At 46.6% G+C, this 26,018-nt stretch overlaps 1 protein-coding gene across 6 annotated transcripts in view; it reads right to left on the reverse strand.

Moving 5' to 3' along the window:
- The window catches only part of CORO2B (coronin 2B), a 213,898-nt gene that overhangs the window by 53,634 nt on the left and 134,246 nt on the right, over positions 1 to 26,018 (reverse strand). For 4 of the 6 annotated variants that reach the window (XM_085849393.1, XM_085849396.1, XM_085849394.1 and 1 more), the window contains exons 8-11: positions 12,365 to 12,461; positions 11,779 to 11,891; positions 10,808 to 10,898; positions 9,830 to 9,963 (exon numbers count right to left, since the gene is read on the reverse strand). In XM_085849393.1, the coding sequence (XP_085705519.1) occupies positions 9,830 to 9,963; positions 10,808 to 10,898; positions 11,779 to 11,891; positions 12,365 to 12,461 (435 nt within the window). Of the gene's footprint in view, positions 1 to 5,547; positions 7,217 to 9,829; positions 9,964 to 10,807; positions 10,899 to 11,778; positions 11,892 to 12,364; positions 12,462 to 26,018 lie in introns of those variants that run through there. The other 2 variants (XM_085849392.1, XM_085849391.1) reach the window with 1 other exon arrangement.

Raw genomic sequence — 26,018 nt, forward strand, 5'->3', positions numbered from 1 at the left:
GAAAGAGGGAAAAGCACGATGGTACACTTCTGGGGAGGCAACTTATATAGGCGAGGGAACACGGGAATGAAGGGGAAGAGGTGTGTTGGATGAGAGTACAGAGCAGTTTGAGGTCCGCCATACCATCAACCTATCTGCATCAATTACAGAGACTGCTTTGTGCCTCAACCTTGAGATGGGAGGTTCCTATTGGTCAAGTGGTATACATCAGCACCAGCCTGTAGCAGAGAACCATGCTCAATGGGACTGCAGAGAATTCCTTAAAGAGCAGGTTGCGGGTCACCAAACATGTTCTGAAAATTTATCAATATGATTATATGTGCATTAAATAGTTCGATGCAAACTATTGTGGTTGCCTAACTATTGGGAAAATTAATGAAATTGAACTCCGTAGTTGTTATTTCTCGAGGCTGTTGAAAAAAAACAGCCGCGTGCCCATATATGGATGGTGACGTCACGTTCTCCAAAACAAAGCGGGCGCTCACTCGCTCATTGAAGAAGTGTCCAGTTCAGCAGGCCGTTCTTTCGCTTTTTGAGCTTGCAACTGTCTATATTCGCCTTTTTATTTTGAATTATTGTAGAACAAAGTAATTTGGATAGTTGTACATCATGCCTCGTACGTGCGTCGTCATGTTTTGCAAAAATGGCTGGAAATCGGGTAATCGCTCCCACCGATTCCCGAAGGAATCAAACATTCGCCGGCAGTGGATAAGATTTGTACAAACAAAACGGGCGAATTTTCCCCCAAAGAAAACGGGTAAAGAGGACCCTTTGGATAGACTTGTCATTTGTGGTGACCATTTCACAGCCGAGGATTACGAAGGCAACGCAATGAGTGAGCTCGGTTTCAAAACAACTGCTCAAGTGAGACTGAAGCATGACGCTGTGCCCACCATTCAGCCTTCTCCTCCTCAGCTGGCTCCTGCTTCATCTTCTCACACTGTGTCACCTACGATTATTCGCAGTTTAGTTTTAATGGCCAATTATTCAATTAGCGCCAACGTATTTTACCTTTTCGCAATGTCATCACAAGGAAAAACACAAAGAGAAGAGAAGAGAGAGAGGAAAAAAAAAACACTTTCAAACAACCACACAGTCTGTTCCTTCGCTCTCGTAAACGACGACTAGATTGTGGCATTGTGTTTATCTATAAATGCACATAAGAAATCGAGAAATTATTAGAATACACTATCCAGAAGTCCATACGTTGTAATTGGGAACGCGGCTGAGAATCTCTTCCCCATCGGCCGCGCCTACGCAGCAAAGTGTCCTGTCATTGGTTGGTAAATAAATGGCCATAACTTGGGAAGCACTTGTCTGATTAATATCAAACCTTGAAAAGGCACATAGTCAGGTCCCCAGCAATATACCTGGCAAGTTTCAATTAGATCGGACCAGTGGTTGTCGAGAAACAGCGGTCACAGACACACAGACACACAGACACACACAGACACACAGACACACACAGACACACACAGACACACACAGACACACACAGACACACACAGACACACACAGACACACACACACACACACATTGCTGGAATTATGGATAGATATGCCACAACAGTCTCTTGAAAGTTGTGGTTTGTTCTAACTGTTCACTTTCGCTGGGGTCAAGCTCAGCTGTCAGAGAGACTTCAACGCCAAGGCTACGGTGTATAATATATTTGTGTCCATTATTGATTAATTCTATTTCTGACTCTTGAGTGACTAGAGGGTTGGTGGTGGTCGTATGGCAGCTTAGCTGCCGGGGTCGCTATCATTTCTTGAAGCGCGACTGTGTCGCTGATGCAGTGCCCCTCTACCAGTACACACACTGGAACTGGTACTTATTTTGCTGACCTCGGAAGGATGACAGGCTGAGTCAACCCCCTGGTGTATTAATTCAGCGGCCCAACGGGGCTTGAACTCAGGACCCTAGGATCCCAAGCCACCACCCTAACCACTGAGCCAACACCAGGCTATGAGAGGATTAAAAAAATGATTATATCAAGTCAAAGACGAATCAAACTTTCCATTATTTTATGCATTGAACAAGAAAATGAAAATCTACAAACCAATCTGTCTGGTGGAGTCTGTCAGTATGAATTGCCGGACAGTCAGTCCTGCCACTTGTACACAAAATAGGCCGTTTTCTTGCACTTGCAAGTGGCTCAAATTTATATGGCTCAGGGCCAGAAACTCCATAGTATAAATTCCCATCATCCTCCGACTCGTCCTCGGCAATATCGGAATGAAAACGCTCAATTTCATCGCCGCTGAAATCACTCTCTGATTCGCATCTCACCATTATTTACACGCTGTTTCCCAATGTTCACCAAGTTTTCGGAGAACGTGACGTCATAGCATCTTCGGTAACTTCCGGACTGTTTTTCGATCACTGACAAAAGTTTTGACGTAAAAGTTAATTTTAGCATATTTTGAGTTTGAAATGTAAGAAAATAAATACCCAACGATTATTAATGTGATTATAACCTTCGAATCACGCGAAGTCATCAGCGACCCAAAACCTGCTCTTTAAACAAATCAGTTTGTTTAAAGGGGGGGTGGACAAAGAGCAGAGGGTGCAAGACCAGAAAGGAGGTGGTGGAAGGCAGACACCACCAACCTGTCTGATGGGAAAGAGATAGGCTCATAAACTCAGCTTAATCGTGGGAGATTCCGATAATCTTGAAGGCCTTGGTTTCTACAGCATCAAGCTGAGCAAGATATGAGGCAGGGCAACCAGCTCAGAGGGGAGAGCAGTGCTCCATCAAGCTGTGGATGAAGGCTTTGTAGGTGGATAGAAGTTCAGGTGTGCCAAGGAAGGACCTGGTATGACATGGGATTCCCAGTCGTTGACTGGCTTTGGAGACCAACTTTGAAATGTGGTTTGCCCAAGAAAGATCGTCCCTGATAGTGAGACCCAGGAGTTTCAGTGACTGAACTTCCTCAAGAGGATTGTTAAAGTAGATGGGAGGGTTTACTGGACGGTCCTTTTGGATATAGATAGCGAGAGTGTGGGATTTGTCAGGATTGAAAGACAGATTGCAAGTGTTTGACCAGCTTGTGATTTTTTTTTCGAGGTCTGAAGAGAGGGAATAGGCTGCAGCCTGCTTGTTTGAAGGATGAGGGATGTCATGACAGATGGTGGAGTCATCAGCAAACAGAGGATTTTTCCAGTCAGAGAGATAATTTATGAAGATCAGGAATAGGACTCGAGAAGAGGAAGTCGGTAAGTAATGTGTGGAGTTGGCCTTTGATACCATCGGCAGAGAGTTTGGAGAGGAGGGCAGGATGCCAGACTGTATCAAAAGCATGAGATATGTCCAGAGAGATGGCCCTGATCTCATGTTTGACATTGAGGCCTCCATCCATTATTGTGTGAGTAGAAGCAGCATGTACAAGGGAGAGTGACATGCTCTGAAACAAAATTGGTGATCTGAGGTGAGGTTATTGGAGAAAAGGAAGGATTTCATATCAACTGTGATGATGGATTCCATGACCTTGCTGATGGTTGGAAGCAAGCTGATGTCTGTAGTTAATGGGATCAGTATTTGAACCTTTTCTTTGTAATGCCGTAATATTGCCTAATTTCCAAGCAGACAGATGACCTAGGGTGAACGACAGGGTGAAAAGGGCAAAAAGAGGATGTGCAAGAGCAGCAGAGATGGTTTTTAGGACACATGAGCTGATGCTGTCCAGTAGCAGAATCCGAATTGAGGGTTGCGAGAAACAGTCCAGGAGCAGTTGGGTCTGACTGGGTAGGGTGGGTACCAGAGAGTGAGGAGTTGGGGACACAAGATTTGGAAGCAAACATACAATTGAGGCATTCAGCCTTCTTATGAGCAGTCAGTTGTGGTGCCATTTTGAAGAGAAGGAAGGGGGGCATTTTCCAGACAGACTTAACAAGGTACTACCAGGTTTTAGAGGAGGGAACCAAGTTTGAAAGTTCAACATTGATGTTGGACAGCTGTCGTTTTTTGGCTCTCCTTTGAATTGACAGACTTGTTGCCAGAAACTTTTGTCTTTTGCATACAATTGGACGAAGGCTGACCAGATTGTATGATTAATGGTGGAGATTGGACTTGAGACCATCCTTGTGAATTGTGGTGGTTTTCAGTTTTTCAATACGAGTTCTTGTGAAGGACCTACTAAAGAGCAGAGAGAGGAAAAGGCACGACAGCTCCACAGGATTTGAGGACCAATGCACAGATGTTAACCGGACCACTTGATGACGTGGTATCGAGATTGATGGAAACCTTTCCACTTTTGTGTGTGTGAAATCCATCAAGGCTCGGGGTTTTAAGGGGATGAGGGGTAAGTCAAGGAAGGGTTAGGGAATGCATCATCACAGTGATGGGACAGATGGGGATCATGTTAGTGAAAATGACAACACATTTCCACCGCGTTTTCAATGATGTGGTAAGGCCTTAGAGGTCCAATCTTATGTGGATCCGAATTAAGCTTTCGCTCAACCAAGGACAGATACTGGTTATGAGTCTTGTTAAAAGACTAAATTATAATCTGTGGGATTAGCTGTTCAGGTGGAGAATGTAAGCTGCTTGCGTGCTATTGCTTCATAACACACATTTGGTGTTATGTCCAATATGATCCAAAGGTATTGTTATCTCAATGCTACCTTGCTGCAGTGACATGCTCGTTGACACCAGACAATGACAAGCATTTATGTTAATATTTGATACATCTTTCGTCTGGTTAGTTAGTTTGTCTGGTTAATATGAGTAAAGGCAGATATATCATAGTAAATTCCAATAGGGTAGTAAAACGTGCACTTCCTATATGAGACCCGGTGAGGAGGAGTGATGTAAGCGACATTTTTTAATGATATGATGATGATGATAGGCTCGGATGATAGGGGAAAGGTTAAAATAGTGCTATATGGCATTAACTCCAAAATGGCCGATGTGGCCCTTACATCACTCCTCCTCGCGGCGCCTCATATTAAGACTTAATGGAAGCACCTGTGTTGACGGACAGACACATGTATGCATGCTGAGACCGATCTTTTATACATTAGATTAACTACTATTTACACCTGTTGTGTACAACACTGCCTGCATACACCCTCACTAGGTGTGCTTCCCTTTCTTCCCTTAAGCATGCCCACTTACACCCTGTTTCATCAATGGCCTTGTCTTTTATTTCCTTAAGATGAACCACACCCACAAAAGATGGAGCTCATAGAATAGCCTTCTTAAATGTGGAACAAAAGGTCTTTACCCCATTGGTTAAAGGACAGTAAAGTCGGTTTGAACCAGTTGGTTTTTCTATGACATGTGACTGTGTATGACATTAGAGGGGTGATGTGTATATACTCTGGCCAAATTCATCACACATGACAGAAAAAAAACAAACAAGAAATGTCAGACGGGTGAAAGTTGGACAGTGTAAGCCCACCTTGCGTCATCCAGTCTTGAGTGTCACGTGTCTTTTATCGCTTACCTGACAAATATAATCACTGCAAAGTTCCACCATATATGGCGAACCTTCCCCACTCCCCCCCCCCCACCCAAGTCTTTCAAACTTGGTAATTATCCCCCAGATCCTATGATTGATCAATTTGCTTTACATATTGTTGTGGACTTCTGACTTGCATCACTTGTGTGCAAGTTATCACCCCCACCCCCAGAAAAAATTTCCACAATAACAATACAACCAAAAATGCTTCGATGTGATTGTCTTGGACTCAAGGTCGAAGCTTATAAATTTTGTACAAATGTTTCCACGACGACTCTGGTCAATATCATCTTATATATTATTTCCGAGTTTGTGGTTTCGTGTCGCGCTATCTTCGACTTTGTTCTGCGCTTGAGTAACGTGATATTCGGCTTACATTATCTCAAAGACCACATGAGGTGCATGGTACAAAAAAAAGTAAATAAAATGGTTCTGAAACAGTGAAATCGTATTCCACTTACTGCATTAAAGTAAAATTACTACTGATACTCTGCATCAGTTCCTTTCTCAAACACACCCACCCCAGCATGTCGCGCAGAGCGCGGGTTATGCTAGTGCTTCATGAAATCTCTCTCCTCAAATGTTATGGTTTTAACTTAAACATCAGTACAATGGAAACTAGACCAGCAAATACTTTTAAAATCCCAAATAAGCAAAACACCAAGAACCTCAAACCACACCTGTGTGTCAAGCTGCAGCACACCACGTGACTCACAGATGGTTTGTGATGATGTTTTTAAATATGCACAAAAATAACTTTTTTGTGAGAAGGATGGTTTGTTCCTGTAAGGTACAAGTTTGTGGGAGGACTTAAGATGAGAAGTTTCTTCGATGAGCCAACACTCAAATCTACAGTTGGAAGAGAGGAGATTGAGCATGTTTGATCTCCACCAACCCCCACAAGGGTGCTTCTGAGCACGGAGCAGGAGCACGACAAACATTGCTCGAATGACCCCGACACGGCAGTTCCAATGTTTAGGGCTTTGCAAGTGTAAAAACAATGTGTAAATGATTTTGCATTAAAGTGAGGTCTTTGGCATTTCAAAAACCATTGTCATTGCAGTTGCAGGTGTACACACACCTGTCCCGATATAATTCATGGCTTTGATTTTAAGGGTCAGCAGAAAGTGTTGAGGTCAGGGATAATAGAGCACATTGTATTCCATATCGGTTAGTTGGTTTTCAGGCCATTTGTTTGCCTGTGATTTTTCACAATGTTTGGAGGATGGAGGAGTTCATGATGGCATGAGAAACTTCCAGGTACACCCTATGTCGTGTAGCTTGAGTAATACAAACCAGAATAGCATTGAAAAACTGGATGAGCCTCTTGTTTTGTGACTCAGTGTTCCTTACCAAGAGTCCAGGAATGAATACACGAGTTTTCAAACTTCATGTCCTTTCCGCCTCATCGAGTAGGATTACGAGAGTAAAGGATGGTGTCTGCGAGCTGGAGGGGGGACAATGTCAGATAAGTGTTCGTTACTGCTTCATGATGCATCTCCATTTGTCTGATGAGGTTCAAATGAAGCCAAGATGATGCTGGATGACATTTTTCTTTTTTTTAATTAGTGCCAACGAGGCAGCATGTTCATGCATAGGTGGAGTCATTCCGGCCTGGAGGCGAGATGGGTTTCTGATAGTTGCGTTGGTTCTGCAGTTCCAACTCGCATTGTTGCAGCTGTAGGTCGCGATGAGCAAGCTTTTCACGAAGCTGACGGATCTCGTCCCTCTGACAGGTAACCATTCGCCGCAGCTGGGAGGATTAGAAGGAGGCATCAATGTGACAGGTGATGCACTCTGTGCAAAAACCAGATACATCGACACACACGTGGAGAAAGCAACTTATTTATTTACGAGGTGGCCATTTGGTTAATACCACCAAATGCTCGAGTCATCCCACCAGTGACCATCGACATGAGGAATGCTGTTAGTCCAAGTCCAGCCTACAGGGGTCATCGTGCACCTCAAGTACCAATTGGTTTGTTCCATGACCTGTGTTCGAGTCGGGTTTCCATGTAAGGATTCATCCAAAGTTCATTCCGTAGAGTCTCATAAGGATCATAAATTCTGTTATAACGTGGGGGTCAGGCGTGGTGTGTGTGTGTTGTGGGGTAAATTCCAGTACTATGAATTTCTGCGACCATAACTCGTCTGCATAATGTATCATGATTATCCTCGCCAGAGGAGAGGATATTGCATTTGGGTTTGTTTATTGTTTGTGACATCGAAGATTCGCAAATATTGGTTCACATCTGGTCCATCCATCCGTCTGTGTCTGGTACCTACAGATTGTAATTCTTCAATCTTTCCGAAATCACCTGTTAGAGGTAGTCAAAAGCTGGAAGCCTATTGTTTTTGAGGTCAAAAGGTCAAGGTCTAAAAAGTCAATTTTCATCCGATTGACTCGACATCTACCTCCATAAAATGATGTGAATTTGTGTATTTGTCTGTCCCCATTCATAAGGCTAATATTTTTACCATGACTGTTCACTGCGGTCTATTTTTCAGGCCCAAACAAAAAAACATTTTTCATAAAAGAGCAATTACGTCTCTTCTATTGGAAATGTAGAAAGTGACTTGCAACCGGGCATCAAGGGTGGTGCACAGAAGCGTTTTAAAAATGACAATAAATACAAGGCGTAGGGAGGTGAAATTCACTGCACATGTGTAACATGCACAGAGTAAAATGAGTTCATTTACGTCTGTAAGATGTTGAATAAATAACGAAGATAAAGCACACCAGACGCTAGGCCGAGGCTTCAGTGGCACGTTCACGAGGTTGTACCGTCAAAATGAAACGTCCCAGAAGATAATGAAATTAGGATCACATTTATACATGTTAAAAAAAAATAATAATGTTTGTTTCTTGCTAGGAATTGAAACGTATCTTCCATTTTCCTTGAATATTTTGAATAAAATAATTCCAACCCATCATTTTTGACAGGCTTTTACACTAGTTTGAATACAACTTCCATAAATGGGTCACTGACTTGGTTCACCAATCAAAAACTAGAAGTCTATTGTTTTTCAGGTCCAAAGGGCAAGGCTGCAGCGACTGATTTCAGAAGCACAGTGCAGTACCAGTGAATGACCGCTTGCTTGTTTGTGTGTCTGAACACACAACATGCTCACGTAAGTCGCAAACACCACCTGGTTTTCCTAGTATTACACGTTATCTCTTCAAAAAAAAAAAAAAAAGCTCAACAAAGCATTTTCTGCACATTGCACAATTAAAATGTGAGTATGTCTCTAAAGTAGGGACCATTAAGAATGTGTGAATGCATCTCCAAAGTCCATACTATAAAAATACGTGTCTATAAAATATGTACGTCAGTACGTCTATCAAATACATATGATTGTAACGTGAATTTGTGCAATAAAACTGAAAAGGTGTGTTCGTCTGCTGTATAAATATAAACAGATGTTACCAATAAATAAATCAGCCTGGTGTTGGCTTAGTGGTTAGGGTGGCGGCTTGGGATCCTAGGGTCCTGAGTTCAAGCCCCGTTGGCCGCTGAATTAAAATACACCAGGAGGTTGACTCAGCCTGTCATCCTTCCGAGGTCGGCAAAATGAGCACCAGTGTACTGGTAAAGGGGGACACTGCATCAGCGGCATAGCCGCGTCCCGACCAATGATGCAACCAACAGCCACAGGCTGCACTCGATAGAGAGACCAATAAATCGTCAACACAGCAGCACACAAAACAAGTCCTGGTGAGGACCTGCAATCTCCGATAGCTCTTTCTCGTTGTAACAAGTATTATGATTAATTGGAAGGGCCGACTTGTTAAGGGTTCGGAATAATCCTCATTTTCCACAGTGCATGATGTTGGGGGGGTCAATGTGAACAAGGTCACACTGAGGAAGTGTGGGAACCCCCTGGCCTCACCACAGCCAAAAAAACCTCATGTGGAAGGAAAAATGTACCTGGCCTAATATCCTTACACCAAAAAAAGTGATTCTCTTTCCTCTTCCACCAGGCCTTTTGACTGTTCGCTTCAATCCGAAGAATATAATCTTTGGTCCATTGAGACCAGTTTGATGGGTCGTGGGTCTCAGCGGTGATCCTTTTGGCATATTTATCTCAAATTCCATAATGAGTGACCCTGAGCATGTGAGCAATGACATTTCCACCTGTTGTGGGTAGCTGAGGTCGTGCAACAATGGGGACAAGCCCCAACACCAAGTTCTTTGTACTTTAACATGATGTCAAGGTCAATGTGTCGGAGAATGTCAAACTACACGTCGCACCATCAAAACACTGTAACATTCCCTGGGAACACATTCCCATCCTTATGACTAAACAATGGTCACTTTAAACCTCTTATTCTTGTGCAATGTGCGAGTTCCCATTTTCCGTTCACCTCTGTCTCGGTCGCTGGTAGAGATTTCTCATCCGGCTGTTCGACGTCGATCGCTTTCTGCCCTTTCGGTGATGGTCTCGGTTCCATTGGGACTGTGGGTTTGTAGTTCTTCATGAGGGACACCAGCACTGGACCTGCAGCAGGAAAGGAGCAAATCGTGATCCCCGTCAGGTCACAAAGGAGACAATCGAATGATACAATAATTGATCCGAACCACCCCCCCCCCCTCAAGTGAGTTGATAGCTCGTAATATCCCACTCGGAAAAATGGTTCCCTTTCACCTATTTACTTGTGTGCGAAGTTACCAATCAGACATGTTCACAAAACAACTGGTCGCAGTTGAGAAGATCCGCATTTTAAGCTGAAGACACTACTAACTAAGAAAAGCTGTCCTACAGGCAAGGCTCACGTCCTGATGTTTCAACCGTAGCATGGTCGTCATCTGAGAGTATGCAGTGCCCAGCGTTAAGTACTCCCGACAAGGGGTAAGGGGTAATTGCTTTCGTGGTGAAAACAACGTTACGTCTCACCAGATGCTTATTACTGTCAGATGATGTCTCATCCCCTTTGTAAGGGTACGTAAAGCTGGGCGCACAATCCCAGGTGAAGACTACTAAATGGTCGAAACATTTGATTTGAGCCTTGCTTACTATGCAGATGAGTATGGGAGTGAGAGGGGATGACGCGTGGGATGGTGAGGTGAGGGTGTGACAGGGATGAGGTGTGGTGGTGGGGGGGAGGTGACGGATGGGGTGGGGAGAAGAACGAGGTGGGTGGGATTTAAATTTTGGAAATTTACTTTGTACACACAATTCACACCATCAGGGTGCCCTTGTTATCAAGTCAACCAACCATCACCGAAAAGTGGATTTTTTGGTTTCTGTGATTGGTTTTCACGTCTCCGCCAGATCGGAAATATTTTGTCATTAAAAATAATTTATGATCAAGTATGTGCAGAAATGTGCAGAAAAGTCTCACTTCTGTTAACGCCACTGAGCCATTGCTCCGCTGTGAGAGCCGGCTCTGAGCTGGCAGTCTTGGGGTAAAGGTCTTCCTGGAAGATGTCCGACTGCAAAGGAAACAAATCAAACCCACCTGAGCATCTGCAAACTCACTTGCAATGGCTTTTAAGAAACGTGATGTCCCTCTGTGCTTTAATAATGCAAGTTTCTGCATTTCATCGGCACACGATTAAGGACAAGACAAAAAGAGGTTCTGCAGACAAAGCTTACAAGGCAATGGTAAGAGATGAAGGCCTAACGAGGAGACAAAAGCAGAGGGATCAAAGATGGAAGGTAGAAAGAGAAGGTAGAAGTCAGGCGAATTATTTATTTTGGAGGGAGGTGTGCAACTCAAAACAACTTGTTAATAGAGCACGTTTTTTTAGCCCTCATCCGAGCCTCGACATTGTGTACAAAAAAAATAAATAAATAAAAATAACGTGCGTCTATTACACTCCTCAAAAGCCTTGCTTCACAGGTACACCTTTATGCAAAGAGTACACCTTTAGTATCTTAATAATAACTGTATTATCAGTGTGCCCTTGCATTAGCAGGTATAACACGTCATAGAGAAGAATTGTTTCAATAGGTGAGTTTTGGCCCAGAACACCTGCTTCCTATCAAGTTCTAGTGGAACATACAAATGGATATTTCACGTGCAGATGATCACAAATAGCGCAGCAATCTTTCAGTCGGAGGCAAAGAAGCATGCTCCATGATGCAGCGCCCACTGCTTTAAACACAGCAGAACAGCAGCTTCAATAAAATTTAACCACAAAAAAAAGAGTGAACCAAGGACCAGGTGAGTAAACGAGTACGTGACTGTCCAGCTGACCCATAATGGCCAATGCAATTAAAAGCAATCAGCACCTGCCAATATCAAAGTGAAACCACTGCACAGGAGAAAGGTCGACCAAGCGGTGATTGACCCAAAATATTAGCACTCACCTTGCGTGGCACAATCATCGAGATCGGTTCAATGAGACTCTTGGTGATGACCACACGGTAAAACCGATAAACCTCGCAAGCACCGACGTCCAGGCCTCGTTTGGGCATTGTACCTGAAACGGGTAACTTCGATCATATCTAGTTTAATCAATCACATTATGAAACTTCATTGGAGTTTCCTATACCACTCAATCTAACCGTGGAGGACGTGTGTGTGTGTGTGTGTGTGTGTGTGTGTGGTGTGTAGGATGCCCCCTCTCCCATCCCAACCCCCTCCACCCAATACAACCAGCAGTTTTCAACTCATTCCGTTTAGCGGTTTCGGAGTGCGTCATGTAAATAAAACAATCAAACACAAACGCACAATTGGAAGAATTGAATGGATTACAATCTGTTCAACTCTTCTACAAATTAAACGATTCTTCATGCATTTTCACAAAACCTTCCCGAATCCGGAGAAGTGTCCAATTCCTGAGTACTTGTGTCAAAAACAACAAAACAATGTCTTTAAAATTCAAACATTTGGATGTTGAAAAGAAATTTCACAAAGCTTGCGAGTCTGGCTGTCGAGCTTGCCGAGACCTACCCAAGCCTTTTTGTGGAAGTGGCGATCGGAATTCTCCCAGGAAGACCAAGAAGGGCTTGTCCTCGTTTAATTCATAGTAACGGATGTTTCCATCTCCCTGTAAGGGAGAGAGAGAGCACGACGTGAGGATTGTGTGACCTTAAATCATTGGACAGTTTATTCAAAAAAGATCATTCAAAGTATGACATGCTGGGGCATCGAAACCAATCGATTTTGTGTATTCTTTCAAATCGGAGAGTAAATCGTTTTGATTAAATCCAATTTTCACTTTAATTAGGCATTTGGAGAAAATTGAAATAAAATTTAAAAATCCCATGTGATGATGGACAGGTCATTGGTATTATATTGTTACGAATCTGGAAGCCATTTGCACACAGACAGACAGCAGCCCCCGCAGTTCAGTTATTTCGATAAGTATGTGTTTATAGTCAGGTAAGGGTCCCGTCCTTCTGTCTAATGGGAATTTCGTGCGTGCGCTACGAGTTACTTTTATAGTCAGGTTTTATATATCTTTAAATCTTCGTCCTTCGTTTTCGCACCATCGCCATCCATCGCCCACGTGCAGCGTGTCACGTACAGGGGTGAGGTTCCCTCTACCCACCGTGAGCTCGTCCAATCTGGAAGAGAGTACCTCAGAGCATTTTCCCTTGACCCACGGGCGAGGGGAAGCATAAGACGAGGGGCGAGCCGTGGAGAAAGGAAGAAGGTTCACCCCGTCGTCAGAGAAGGTTAGCCCCGTCGTAAAGAAAGAGGAGAAGGAGAAGAAGCTTCGTCTTGCCTGCTGGCGTTCTCGTTGACCTGCGGGTGCTCGTCTGGTCTGTTCCCGTGCTGGTTGGCGACCGTTGCATCGTCCCTGGTGCTTGGTGCTGCGTTGTTGGCGGCGGGTTCGAGTCCCGCCACCGGACAAGTTCGACCAGACGGCACGAGGCGGACAGGTGCAAGAATAGGCCCCTGCCCTCAGCTTGCCTTCCCTCCGAGCTGAAAGGCCGAAATAAAGACCCGACGGGGTCCAGTTCTTGTGTGTGTGTGTGTGTGTGTGTGTGTGTGTGTGTGTGTGTGTGTGTGTGTGTGTGTGTGTGTGTGTGTGTGTGTGTGTGTGTGTGTGTGTGTGTAGCGCCGTCCTGTAAGTAGAAACTGTCTAAGTGCCCTGCGTTCATTGTACATTACATTTTCATATTCGGATAACTCTGCTCTTTGTGTGCTCCCCTGCCCCCCTGATAAAGAAACCCCTGTTAAATGTACCAGTTTGTTTTCTGTGCTTTCTCCCATTGACGCAGCACGGTGTGTATTGAGAGTTTGTGAGGCTGTTCGTGCCATAAATTGTTCATTTGGACCGACGGATCTTGGTAATCCCCGCTCGGTTTATACCTGGATCAGGCTCGGTAAACGGTCCGTTCCGCCCAAGGTCCGTCGAGGGTGTGGTTTTCCCCAGTAGTTGGACGACGTGGGTACTGAGGTATATTGAAATTAGGCAATTAACCCTACCCCACGCTGTCGAAATATTGGCGACCACGGTCCGCTAAGGGACCCGTGACCTTTCGGACTTATCCGAGAGTCACGACCTAAATTCCGGGTTTTCGGTGGGAGACAACTACACTGCTCCACCTTGTGGTCGTTTATCGCCACCGAACCCCGACCCACAACAATATCGCCTCCTTTGTGGTCTTGCACCCTTTGCTCTTTCCGTGCTTCATCTCCCCCTCCCAGGTTTCTGCAGGGTGCATGCAGTCCACCATCAACACCCTTCATGGACTTTCACCCAAAGACCAAGCTGCATGGTCTTGTGCATAGCAATGAATCGTTTTTCAAAACGATTCACGTGCACCTCGACCCCAAGGCCAAAATGCATGGAGATACAAGAAACGTTTCTGCCTGCAGGTAAAATCAGTTTGAACGTACTCGCTCACAGGAGAACTTGAATGAAGTTTCACTAATCACACGACAAAACACGTCAAGTATGACAATTAACTTGCATAATTTGATGTCATCTGTGACATCTTCATTTACAGATTGGACGGACACACACACACACACACACACACACACACACACACACACACACACACACACACACACACACACACAAAGCTTTTCATCGTGTTCCACATTCATGGATGATAAAATGTATGCAAGTGTACAAGATCAACCCCCAAATATTCAAACTGATTGAGAGAGCAATAGAGCTCGTGAACACCACATTGATATTACAGCACTCGGAAGGGAATATCAAAATTCTGGGGGTGAAGATGCGGAGGAATGCAAAAGTATTAACCCCCCAATCCAAAGCTTTCACATTTTAATGCCACCTGAGCTGATTTAATGATGCCTTCAAATCAAACACACACACACATATATATATATATATATATATATATATATATATATATATATATATATATATATATATATATATATATATATGTATATATATATGCGCCGCTTAACGACGTTCCGGGCAACGACGGATCGCATATGGGACATTTTCACAAAAGCGGGTCAGGTAACGGTAAAGAACAAACTCAAAAATCAACTTTCTTTGATATTCTCGAAATAGTGCTTGAACTCCTTATAAGGCCAAGAAAAATGTTCAAATGATGTCAGCAACACAGGATCACCATCAGGCCTCTGCACTGACTGGGCAATATATGCTTGATAAAAATTCACGGACAGTCTTTACCGTAACCTGACCCGCTTTTATGAAAATGTCCCATAGACTACGGATCTGCCAGCTCTGAAAAAAAAATAATGTAACCCAGGTCGAAAAACCAGTTAAAACCAGTACACATTTTCAACTGGTCTCCATTGGTTCAAATTGGTCTTTAACTGGTCTCTATTGGTTTCAACTGGTACCAGTTAAATTCAGTCAGAATTCCAATTTCCCAGTTCAAAAAACCAGTAGCTCATATTTGTACCAGTTAAAGTCTTACTGGTTCCAGTTGATACCAGTTGCAATGTACTGGTCCCAGTTGATACCAGTTGCAATGTACTGGTCTCCCAGTTGATACCAGTTACAATGTACTGGTCCCAGTTGATACCAGTTAGTTAAATACATGTATTTCAACTGGTAATATATCACTCTATTCCAATTTCCATATTAAAACTAGTAAGAAACCAACTGGCTTTACTGGTACCTGTGGTGTAGTCTGCGGGCCCACGGGGAGGGGCATGATGATGATGCATGATGGGCGTGATGATTGGAGGAGTGGTCGTGGTGGTTATCGTATCTGCAAGGGATATAGGGTGTGCGCGCCGTCTGAGGCGTCGTAGTAATACTGGAGTCGCCCGGCTCGTGAGTGTGCCGGATACGGAATAAAGGGGAGCCGCCGGGCAGAGTACGCCCGCGCTCGCATTTGTACAACACAGCTCGGCTCGACTGTCCTTCCGCTCGTGTCTGCCTGCTAAGCATCTCCCACTTCAGTACAGTACAGTTGGCGAACGAGGATCTGCGGATCGGCGTGTGTAAGGGCGGCAAATGACCCGTGCGGTTCCAAGCTACGGAGCTAAAGGTCTCGCCGGCGCGTACATGGCAGAGACTCGGTGCACGGCAAACGTACGCGTGCCCGCCTTCGTCGGAATCGACTTCGGCCACGTCGAGTGGGCAACGTTCGTTCGTTTGGTTCATTTTCCTGTTCGTTTTGTCGAGGATACGCGTTTCGGCTCGAACGCGGCGTTGGACGTCGCGCAAGCTCTGGAGAATGTCCGAGGTCTCGATGGTCGAGGCACAGCAGATGGTCTAGGGGTCATCCCGATGGGCCAGGCACGCACGGCCATGCGCACGGTCTGCGGCGCGGGTCGTGGGCGAGCGTGGCAATGCAATCACTCGGACGGCGGTCTGAGCTCTCGAGGTCGTCTACGGTGTGTGGGCCGAGGGTCATCGCCCATTGTTACGGTCATAGATGGCGGTGTGCGAGGCGATCCTTCCGTCCCAGGTCGAAACCTGCTTGCAATTGATCCGGAGATGACAAGATCAGTGGCAGGGGGGGGGGGGGGAAGTGAGCGAGGCACGGATCGGGTGTCGAATTGAGTCCACTCGTGCTGGCCGCGCATCGCATTCGGCTGTGCCGTGCGAATTCACGTCGGAGGAGCGTCCGGCACGGTTCAGAGATCGTTTTATTTCTGGTCTGCGAGCAGCCATCCTACGGTTAACCGACATCACATTCGACTCGGCGGTCGCGACTGCTTCATCTGTCGAGCAGACACTCACGGATGTCCGCGCCATTGCTGGCCAAGACGTAATGAGTAGCTCCAGCTGGAGCATGGCGGCTAATCCCGAGGGCCACGCGGTGACCGCGCAAGTGCCGCAGGTCGCGGAGCCCGGAGTCCGCGCGATGGCTCAAGTGCCGCAGGGTGCTCGCGCGCCTAGCGGTGCGGGAAGAGGGCGCGCACCGCAGCACGGTCGCACCGGGAGCGAAGGGGCACCGCAGCGGGACCCCAGTGACCTGGAGATCAGCCTGCAGCCGGGGCATGATGATGCCGGCGAGCCGGAGCAGGAGCCGGACCCGGCGAGCCGGACTCTTTTGGGTCGGAACGGGTTCCGGTTCGTGCCTCCAGATGTGCCAGTGCTCTCTTCGAGACCTTCGTCGAGTACCGAGGGTGAGGCTCTGGCGGCGGGGGCCGCGTCGATGCAGCGGGAGCCACCGTTCGTTGCTGCCTGCGGCGGTGATGTGCGCTCCAGGAGCGGCGAGAGCCATATCAGCTCTCGCGATGAGTTCCCGCGCTTCGTTCGCGATGAGTTCCCGCGCTTCGGCAGGGTTCGTGAGGAAATGCGCATCGGTGTTGTTCAGGCAGCTTCAACAGGTGGCGGTGAGCCCGTGGCGTTAGAGGGAGTCGCGAGTCGCAACATCAAGTCGGCAACCAAGAAACGGACTCGTGATGTGGGTTGTGGGTTGTTGTTCATGGCATATGTGTTTTTCCTTGCTCTAGTGATGCAGTTTAACGTTGTTGAAATAAATGCCAGCAGTTCTCGTGTAAAAGTGGATGTGGCGGAGATCAGTCAATGGGAGTTGTATTATGATCAATGTGATGTGGGGGCTTCAGGAGCGGTGGTGGCGAATAAAAAGGTTGGGTTGGCCGTCCATTGTCCCAGGCCGCAGGTAATTGCTTTGTCATGTGCTGAGATTTTATAAAAAAAGCGCGCTGTACGGAAAAATGAGTTTGCAATACTTCGAATAATGTTCGTAGTGATTTATAACGAGCCTATGATTGCAGTGTGGGTTAAATGGAGTTGCTCCCGTCTAGCTGACTTGTGGGTCTCGGAGATCGACTCGGAACCAAGACTGGTGCCCTGGTCGGCGTTACCCCCACCTCTGATTGCGATGAGTTGTTTTGGCGCATTAGATGCATGCAGCCAGCGGCGCTGTTCAGCGCCCCCGGCCAAGGTCGATCAGGGCTGGCGCCACGGCTTCCAGATAGCGGGCTGCCGGCCTCGGGATGTTTATCTACGTCGGGTCTGCCTGGGGGGAGTGGGCCAGAGGCGTTTGATGGGGCCGGGGGAGGTTGGCTCGAAAGGTCGTCACGACCTTGGGGAGGGGCATGTCAGCATGGGCTGCCTGGGGATATATATATATAGATATATATATATATAGATATATAGATATATATATATAGATATATAGATATATAGATATAGATATATATATATATATATATATATATATATATATATATTGTTGTGGATTTCCGTACGCCTTAGCTCAATTGCGGCCACGCGCGCCCACCGAACGAGCAATCTAGTCACAGCTTTCGGATCAACGCCGAAACCCAGCTACGGGTGTTGTTAACCATACCATAAACCAGCCAACTCTTCTGTCCACGCGCTACAGGGTCGATCGCCGAATTGTTGATGTACCTAATTATTCGCGCAGACAGAAATGCCGGGGATTTATACCTCAACGGAGCCTGCACGAAAACGAGCCGCTTCAAGCAGCTCGTTCCGGTTGCAATTGCCGAGCGGTTTTATATCGCCAAGCCCCGTAGGACCAGATGTACGTTTTATCGGCTTATCAGCCAGCTGATTATTGGGTAATTCCACGTAATAATGGACATGAAGCATAAAATTTGAAAATGTATTTTTCAAAAGGATTTCTGTTGGACGGTGTTTAGTTAGGTCTGAATTTTCATAATTTATGCGATATTTACTCTGTGGATGATGTCACGTGATTTGGCGGCCATCTTGAAAGAACTGCCTCAACGTCTTCCAACGGTTAGTCATTCTGTCTCTTATCATTTTGTCGAAAATGTTACGTCCGTTACAGTGAACTTTTCAAAATATTTTAACAAACAACAGACAGATTGTATCGTTGGAATACAGAAAGTATGCTACTAATGCTTAGTTTGCTTACCGTGAATGAAAGGTATACTACAAATTCGTTATTTCGCAGGATTTAAGAATTGTGCTATGGCCGGTTTTAGTTGTGTCCATTTCGATGTTACGTCCGTTACGCCTCTTAAATGTTAATTTTTGCTTTAGCAGTAGACTACACAGTGGGGTTTGTACCAATATCAGAAAGCCATAGAGACTGATTACGATATGTAATAAAAAAACTCTGTAATATGGCCAACCTTTTCAAAATTTCAACATTAGTGATGCAATTTTTGTCTCAATGTTACGTCCGTTACGCTGAAATTACCCTATTCCGGACGCAATGATGGCAGTCAATGGAGGAAGGGACGCAACGAGCAGGTAACATTAAAAAATGGGGAACATTTACTTGCACACGTAAGCAATGCAATGAATGGGGGTAGGGGACAAGACACGAGTAAAAACCTACAGCCGATGTCTATTTATTACGTACATGCACTTAATCAGTTCTACTTGGTAGACAAGGCGCCACAGACTTCCATGCAAAAACCCCAGAAAGTAAGAAAGAACTGGGCTCGTAAGCCTTTAATGTTCCTCGGAGCTGGGATGACCGAAGGAGCTCCGCGAGGCCGGGCAGGTTGCCTTTGTCACCCTTGAGGCGACTCGATGGGTCTTTTGGTCGGTGACCCTCCCTATGCCTCGTCGTCAACGCGATAGCTGTTGTAATGGTGGCTTGGTTGGTCCAGGGCCTAGCAGCATGGCTTGGTCGAACGGGCCTGGCCGACGACGCTTCAGAGGAGCGAACGGGCCTTGCTCTTTTAGAGTTGATGCTCTTTAAGAGCTCGCTCACTCCTCAGCGTCGCTCGACCGACTCGGGGCCCGATCGCACGGACCGTTACGTACCTTGCTGGTGACTTCTCTCTGGCTGGCGACTTCTCCCGACTCCAACTCGACTGCCTCCACTGACCTACAACGACCAATAACAACCAACAACGACCAACCACGCTCAACCACCACCAACGACCAACAATGCTCTCGGCATTAAAACGCGCCTTTTTAATGCCCGGAGGGGAGGGGTCGCTCGACTTCATCGCCCCAAATCAGCGCCCTCCCTCCTTTCACCTTTGAACCTTCACCCCCGGCTGGCTCCGCCCCTTTCACCGTTCTGATCCGATCTCGCCGTCAGACGCGGCCGTGGTTGAGATCACTTTCACAACGCGGCCGTGTTTGAGATCACTTTGCCGCTGTCGAGGATGCCATCATGTTTGTTTGTGGAGATGTTGTTTGTTGGGGATGTTGTTGTTGGTGAAAAGATGGCGGTGTTGTGGAGATGATGGTGAGGAGAAGTTCGTTTGTGGAGAAGGTGGTGAGGAGATGTTGGCGGTTGTGGAGAAGGTGGTGAGGAGATGTTGGCGGTTGTGGAGCAGGTGGTGAGGAGATGATTGTTTAAAATAAAGAGAGAAAAGAATAACTACCTCAAAGGTTCACAGCCCGTTATACATCGGTGGGGAAATCTAACCTGGACACTCACTTATCGACATCACTGATCTTCAGGGAACCTGAATGGTGATCTGTGAATTTCCACAACCGTAACTATATATATATATAAACAGCTCTGGGAAAAAATAAGAGACCACTGCAAAAAAATTTTTAAATCAGCATCTCTACATGTATGGCAGCCATTCCATTCTCGTGTCTGTTGAATTCCAACACAGGCACACCTCATTCTACTTTGTGAGGGACTGATAAGGTGATCACCTGAACCGAATCTTATTTAACAAGGAAAAGTATAAAAAACCACTGCTGTGGTCATCACTATCCTCTTGCAATAGGACCAGCTGGATGGCAAAAACAGTGCGGATTGGTTGAGTGTGAGGATTGGTTTTTCCAGCAGGACAATGCTCCATGCCACACAGCCAGGTCAATCAAGGTGTGAATGGAGGACCATCAGATCAAGACCCTGTCATGGCCAGCCCAATCTCCAGACCTGAACCCCATTGAAAACCTCTGGAATGTGATCAAGAGGAAGATGGATGGTCACAAGCCATCAAACAAAGCCGAGCTGCTTGAATTTTTGTGCCAGGAGTGGCATAAAGTTACCCAACAGCAATGTGAAAGACTGGTGGAGTGCATGCCAAGACGCATGAAAGCTGTGATTGAAAATCAGGTTTATTCCACAAAATATTGATTTCTGAACTCTTCCTAAGTTAAAACATTAGTATTGTGTTGTTTTACCAGAGTTGGTGTCAAAGCCACCCAATGCTCGCCTGTTTATACATTTATCGTTTTTAAAAGAGTAGTCTAATAATATTTTTTATAAAGCATTGCAGTGAAGTCTGATCCAAATAATTTTAAAGCAATATATGTACAGTAATCCCCCGCTATATCGCGGTTCACCTATCGCGCCCCCGGTTCATCGCGGGTTTTCCCTTGGAACCTAACTATTTTTTCTGCAGATTCCCCCGGTATATCGCGGTAATAATGTATAAAATATAAATTATTTAAGCAATAAATTATAACGCGTGGCGCTTGACCAGTCACACAACGCACGAGACAAAGTTTCGCTTGTGAACTTCGAATATTTTCTACGTTTTTTCTCCAAGCCCCACGATGCCGCCCAAACGCCCAGCACCTTCTAAGGCTTCTGGCAAGGAACCGAAGTGCCAGAGGAAGGTCCTGACGCTCCAGGAGAAGGTTAAGGTGCTCGATATGCTTCGGGAAGGAAAAAGGTTTGCCGCGGTTGGACGAGCACTACCAAACCGACCAGACCAGACAAATCGATCTCCGGCCCCTCAAACCCGATCACTGCCAAACCGACCAGACCAGACGAGTTGATCTCCGGCACCTAAAACCCGATAACTGCCAAACCGACCAGACCAGACGAGTTGATCTCCGGCACCTCAAACCCGATCACTGCCAAACCGACCAGACCAGACGAGTCGATCTCCGGCACCTCGAACCCGATAACTGCCAAGGCGACCAGACCAGACGAGTCGATATTTTTTGGGAGGCATCCATTCATCGCGGATTTTCACTTCTCGCGGGGGGGGGGGGGGGGTTGGAACGTAACCCCGCGATAAACGGGGGATGACTGTATTTGTATATTGTAATCAGTAAAAAATAGTGTGGTCGATAAAAACATTAGAAAGGAAATAACTTGCACCAAAAACTTTAACATTTTCTCGCTCACGCCGGGGGTATCACTATAGCTGTGTCTATACACAGGGATATATAGTATCCCTGTGTCGTAAGAGGCGACCAGCGTTGCGTCAGGAAGGGCATCCGGCGTAAAACATGTGCCAAATCACTATGCGGATCATACGGATGATCCGCTGTGGCGACCCCTATCGGGAGCAGCCAAAAGAAGAAGAGAAGATATATATATATATATATATATATATATATATATATATATATATATATATATATATATATATATATATATATATGTACATATATATATATATACTCATATATATACACATATATATACATATATATATACATATATATACATATATATATACATATATATACATATATATATACATATACATATATATATATATACATATATATATATATATATACATATATATATTGTTGCGGGCCGGGGACCGGTGGCGAGAACGACCGCTAGGTGGGGGAAGTTAGGTCGCCTCCCACCAGACTCCCGTAATTGCAGGCTGTCGCTCATGGATAATTCCGTGAGGCAGCAAGTCGCTTAACCGACCGTGGACGCCAATGCCTCCACTGCGAAGCGGAGGGTCTTTTTGTCTCGAACCAATTTACCTAATTAACCATGTGATGTCATCTACAGGGGAACTATGCTCTCGGTACGTCTTGCCCGAACCGGATCACTCTACCAACTACCTTTCCGGTTCGGATGCAGCCGAGCGGACCCGCCAAGAACGTACCGGCTAGGATGAACAGATTATCGGGCATAAAAACCCGGCTAAACTCAGATCCGAACCATGCTGGACCAATGACGGAAAAGACGAAAACGACCTGGGAACATTTCTAATAATGGTTTATTTACAATCAACTTACAAAAGGACTCAGAGCAGACTTATCGCGGGATATACAGGCAAGATTGACAATGATCAAATACTAAAACAGTTCTACTTAAAGACGGCGCCACACACTCAGGTCAGGTTCGATCTGTGACCTGCTACAGGTACCATGTAAACCTGTACTAACCTGTTCCATGGTCGGGTTGTCGGCGACTAAACCGTCTCCCCCACCAGGTTTTCTGGTGAGGAGGGTGTTTGGATATGGACACCCAGCAGGATTAAAAACAAAACCTGTCAAAGGGCGGAGGAGCTCCTTGTGAGCCAACGGCCATCCATATCTAGTGCCCAACTGTGTCTGCGGACGTCCTCCTGCAGTTGGGTTACTTCTTATTAGGAGGTTGGTGGCAGGATTTGCACTCCAGCCACCGTAAAACGCTTCATTCCGCAAAACGCAAAAACGCAAAAAAATCTGAAAACCCACTCCGTGGGAGTACGTCCTGTGCAGCTTCCCTTCGCAGGGCAGCTCACCGGATGATGGGATTGGGGCAAAGCCTTCGGGACCCCCAATCTTTGATGATAGGAGGGAAACCACGGGGTAACATCCCTGGGTCAGATTGCGGGAGAGTGTGTCGGAGTGGTGCTGAGGTGTCGTCCACCAGACGGCGGTCTCCTTGGGTTAACCTGAGGCGGTCCCTTCGGGTGGGTGCCTGGAATGTCCTATCCCTAAGAGAGGATGATCACCTGTCTCTGTTATCATCTGAGCTCAAGCGTTTGGACATCGGGATTGCAGCTCTCTCTGAGGTTCGGAGACCGGATTGCGGCGAGATAATGGTGGGTGGTTACACCTACTATTGGTCTGGTCGCTCTGATGGTTACCATACCCAAGGAGTTGCTGTAGCTGTGTCCAATAAGCTGACCCCAATGATAATTGAGGTAACACCGGTCAACGAGCGTATTATGAGATTAAGGATTCGTCACTCCTTAGGTGTCATTTCCCTGGTCTCTATTTATGCTCCGACTGAGGCGAGTGATCTTACCGTGAAGGACACATTCTACGCCACACTCGAGTCTGTGGTTGATCAGTGCCCCAGACGAGATACACTTCTAGTCTTGGGGGATTTCAATGCATCGACTGGAACTGATAGGGATGGTTATGAGGTGTGTGTTGGTCCCCATGGGTCAGGAACTATGAACCAGAATAGCACTAAGTTCCTTGACTTTGCAAGAAGTCATGGACTTAGGGTGGCTGGTTCATGGTTTCAGCGCCCGCAAGCTCATCGCTGGACTTGGTATTCCAACGCTGGCGGTGTGGCAAAGGAGATTGACCATGTCCTCATTGACGGTCGTTGGAGGATGATCCAGAACTGCAGGGTCTACCGGAGTGCTCAGTTCCTCAATACTGACCACAGGCTTGTTGTAGCAACTCTAAAGCTGCACCTTAAATCCTGGAGAATGGTACCATCCCAGCCTAGGCTGGATGTTGCCAAGCTCAGGGATGAGAGAGTAGCTGAGGAGTTTGCGAACAGGCTGAGTGGACACTTGGGGGGTCTGGGTGCTTTGGGGGGTCCTGAAGAGTTGTGGAGCACCTTCAAGACAACCGTCCTTGATGTTGCCGGTGGATGCCTTGGAGTTCACCGCAGGGCAAAGAAGAATTTTGTCTCTCAAGGGACACTGGATACCATTGACCAGAGTCGCAGGGCCAGGCTGAATGGCAGAGCTGAGCTGTTCAGGGAGCTGAGGCGTAAAACTGTACGTGCACTGAGGGTGGACAAGGAGGCCTATGTGCGAGGAATCTGTGAGGGGGTAGAGCATCACCTATGGACAGGTGATTCTCGTCCCGCTTACAGGGGAATTCGCGCATTACGTTCATCCAAGCCCATCCCTCGGAGCACTGCAGTTCGAGCAGAGAGTGGTAGGCTCTTGACAGAGGAGTCTGAAGTGAAGGCCCGCTGGGCCGGTTACTTTGAGCGGTTGTACCAGGCTGATCCCCCAGCTGTCGAGTTGGACGTCAAGGGTGTTACAATCCCTGTTGCTGACCCTCGAATCAACTGTGGTCCACCATCGCTTGTGGAAACACGGGCTGCGGTGAACCAGTTGAAACGGGGCAAAGCTCCAGGGATCTGTGGCATCCATGCCGAACTTCTCAAGGCTGGTGGAAATGCTGCACTCGCGTCGTTGCATGCAGTTTTGTGCTCTGCCTGGAACACAGGCATCATCCCAACTGACTGGAAGAGGGGCCTTGTTGTCCCTCTCTGGAAAGGGAAGGGTGATCGCCAAGACTGCAACAACTACCGAGGGGTGACGCTGCTCTCAGTGCCGGGCAAGGTCTTTGCTCGGATAATTCTTGATAGGGTTCGCCACCATCTGCTTGAGCACCAGCGTCCAGAGCAGTCAGGCTTTACACCAAAGAGGTCAACGATTGACCGTATCCTTGCACTTCGTGTCCTCACCGAACGCAGACGAGAGTTTCGGCAGGGGCTGTTTGCAGCCTATGTTGATCTCTGTAAAGCGTTTGATTCAGTGAATCGGGATGTCCTCTGGAGGATTCTTGGTCTTCGTGGGGTGCCACCGAAACTGATCGATCTGATGTCTGAACTCCACTCTGGTACTGAGAGTGCTGTGAAGTGTGGTGGTACCGCCTCTGACTTATTTCCAGTTGTTACTGGAGTTCGTCAGGGATGTGTACTTGCCCCCACACTTTTCAGCACTTGTATGGACTGGATTTTTGGGAGGATGTCGGAGAGATCAAGTTGCGGTGCATCGTTTGGCAATGTCAAGATCTCGGACCTTGATTTTGCAGATGATGCAGTCATCTTTGCGGAGACTTTAGACATCCTCTTGGGGGCCCTCGAGGTGCTGAATGAGGAGTCGGAGCCGTTGGGATTACGGATTTCTTGGGTCAAAACAAAGATCCAGGCTTTCGGTGACATCTTGGATGCTGCTGTCCTGTCTGTGTCTGTTTGTGGTGAGGATGTTGAGGTCGTGGATAGATTCACTTACCTTGGCAGTGATATTCATGTCTCCGCAGGTTGTGAGCCGGAGGTCAATAGACGTCTGGGTCGGGCCTGGGGAGTCATGGATTCACTGGATCATGGGGTGTGGCGCTGCCGGTACCTGTGCGGGAGGACGAAAGTCCGAGTCTTCAGGTCCTTGGTACTTCCAGTCTTGCTCTATGGGTGCGAGACTTGGACTTTGACCAAGGATCTGAGACGGAGACTTAATTCCTTTGGTACCAGGTCTCTTCGGAGAATCCTTGGCTATCGCTGGTCGGATTTTGTGTCCAACGAGCGGTTGCTGAGAGAGACTCGGATGAGATTTGTTACCTGCATAGTCCGTGAGC

This window comes from Eptatretus burgeri, chromosome 12 (assembly GCF_056783735.1).
Source record: "Eptatretus burgeri isolate ZD-2024b chromosome 12, Ebu_testis_v1, whole genome shotgun sequence".
Classification (NCBI taxonomy): domain Eukaryota; kingdom Metazoa; phylum Chordata; class Myxini; order Myxiniformes; family Myxinidae; genus Eptatretus; species Eptatretus burgeri.